The sequence below is a fragment of the Galeopterus variegatus genome, unplaced genomic scaffold (assembly GCF_000696425.1).
Source record: "Galeopterus variegatus unplaced genomic scaffold, G_variegatus-3.0.2 Scaffold8696, whole genome shotgun sequence".
Classification (NCBI taxonomy): Eukaryota; Metazoa; Chordata; class Mammalia; order Dermoptera; family Cynocephalidae; genus Galeopterus; species Galeopterus variegatus.
The window spans coordinates 52,279-53,163 of record NW_007734807.1 but is presented as its reverse complement, the minus strand read 5'-3'; the positions used below and the strand labels follow the sequence as shown (position 1 = coordinate 53,163).

At 53.2% G+C, this 885-nt stretch overlaps 1 protein-coding gene across 2 annotated transcripts in view; it reads left to right on the top strand.

Annotated features, from left to right (window-relative positions):
* Positions 1–254: 254 nt before the first annotated feature.
* SERPINB13 (serpin peptidase inhibitor, clade B (ovalbumin), member 13) overlaps positions 255–885 on the top strand; it is an 18,925-nt gene continuing 18,294 nt past the window's right edge. For both annotated transcript variants that reach the window (XM_008593087.1, XM_008593086.1), the window contains exon 1: positions 255–419. In XM_008593087.1, the coding sequence (XP_008591309.1) occupies positions 255–419 (165 nt within the window). The remainder of the gene's footprint in view (positions 420–885) is intronic.

Below are 885 nucleotides of genomic sequence, written 5' to 3'. Positions count from 1 at the left end.
CTCTCTGGGGAAATGAGAACTGAGAGCCAGGGGATGATGCCAGACTCCAGCTGCTTTGTCTCCTGTCAGCACAGGGGTGAGAAGCAGGCGGCAGCGACCTTTCACTGAGGGGCGAAATCCCTCTTTTCTGGGTCAATGTAGGAAGTGGAAGAGGGGCAGGAAGGGTTCCCATGACACAGAGAGATACGAATGTGAAGAGGAAATGTTCAGTTTTGATTCTTGTTGTCACTGTTCTAGATCGCACTGAAATCATCATGGATTCGCTCGGCGCAGCAAGCACTCGGTTTGGGTTTGATCTTTTCAAAGAGCTGAAGAAGACAAACGATGGCAACATCTTCTTTTCCCCTGTGGGCATCTCAGCTGCCATCGGCATGCTCCTCCTGGGGGCGCGGGGAGCCACCTCCTCCCAGTTGCAGAGGGTAGGGGGCTTCCTTGGCTTTCCATGCACAGACTCGTTTCTGGGGGCCGGGAACAGAGATGAGGAAGACACAGGGCACTTTCAGGTCTCCCGGGGAAGCCCTCTTCCCTCTCCACGGACCACTGCCATCTGCTCCTGATGCGACGTTCCTTTGAGTGGGGGTGGGTTAGTGGCCTTGTCCACAGCCATTGCTCTCCTAATTAAAGGCAGTGTGAAGAGCAACAGCTACTGAAAAAAGTAAAATAATCCCCAGTTGTTGTTTTTTTTTTTGTTTTTTGTTTTTTACCGGTAAGGGGATCGCAACCCTCTGCACGGTGTGGTCTGCACCACGCTCAGCCAGTGAGCGCACTGGCCATCCCTATATAAGACCCGAACCCGCGGCCTCGGCACTACCAGCGCTGCACTCTCCGGAGTGAGCCACTGAGCCACGGGGCTGACCCATAAACCCCACTTTTTTTTTTTTTTTT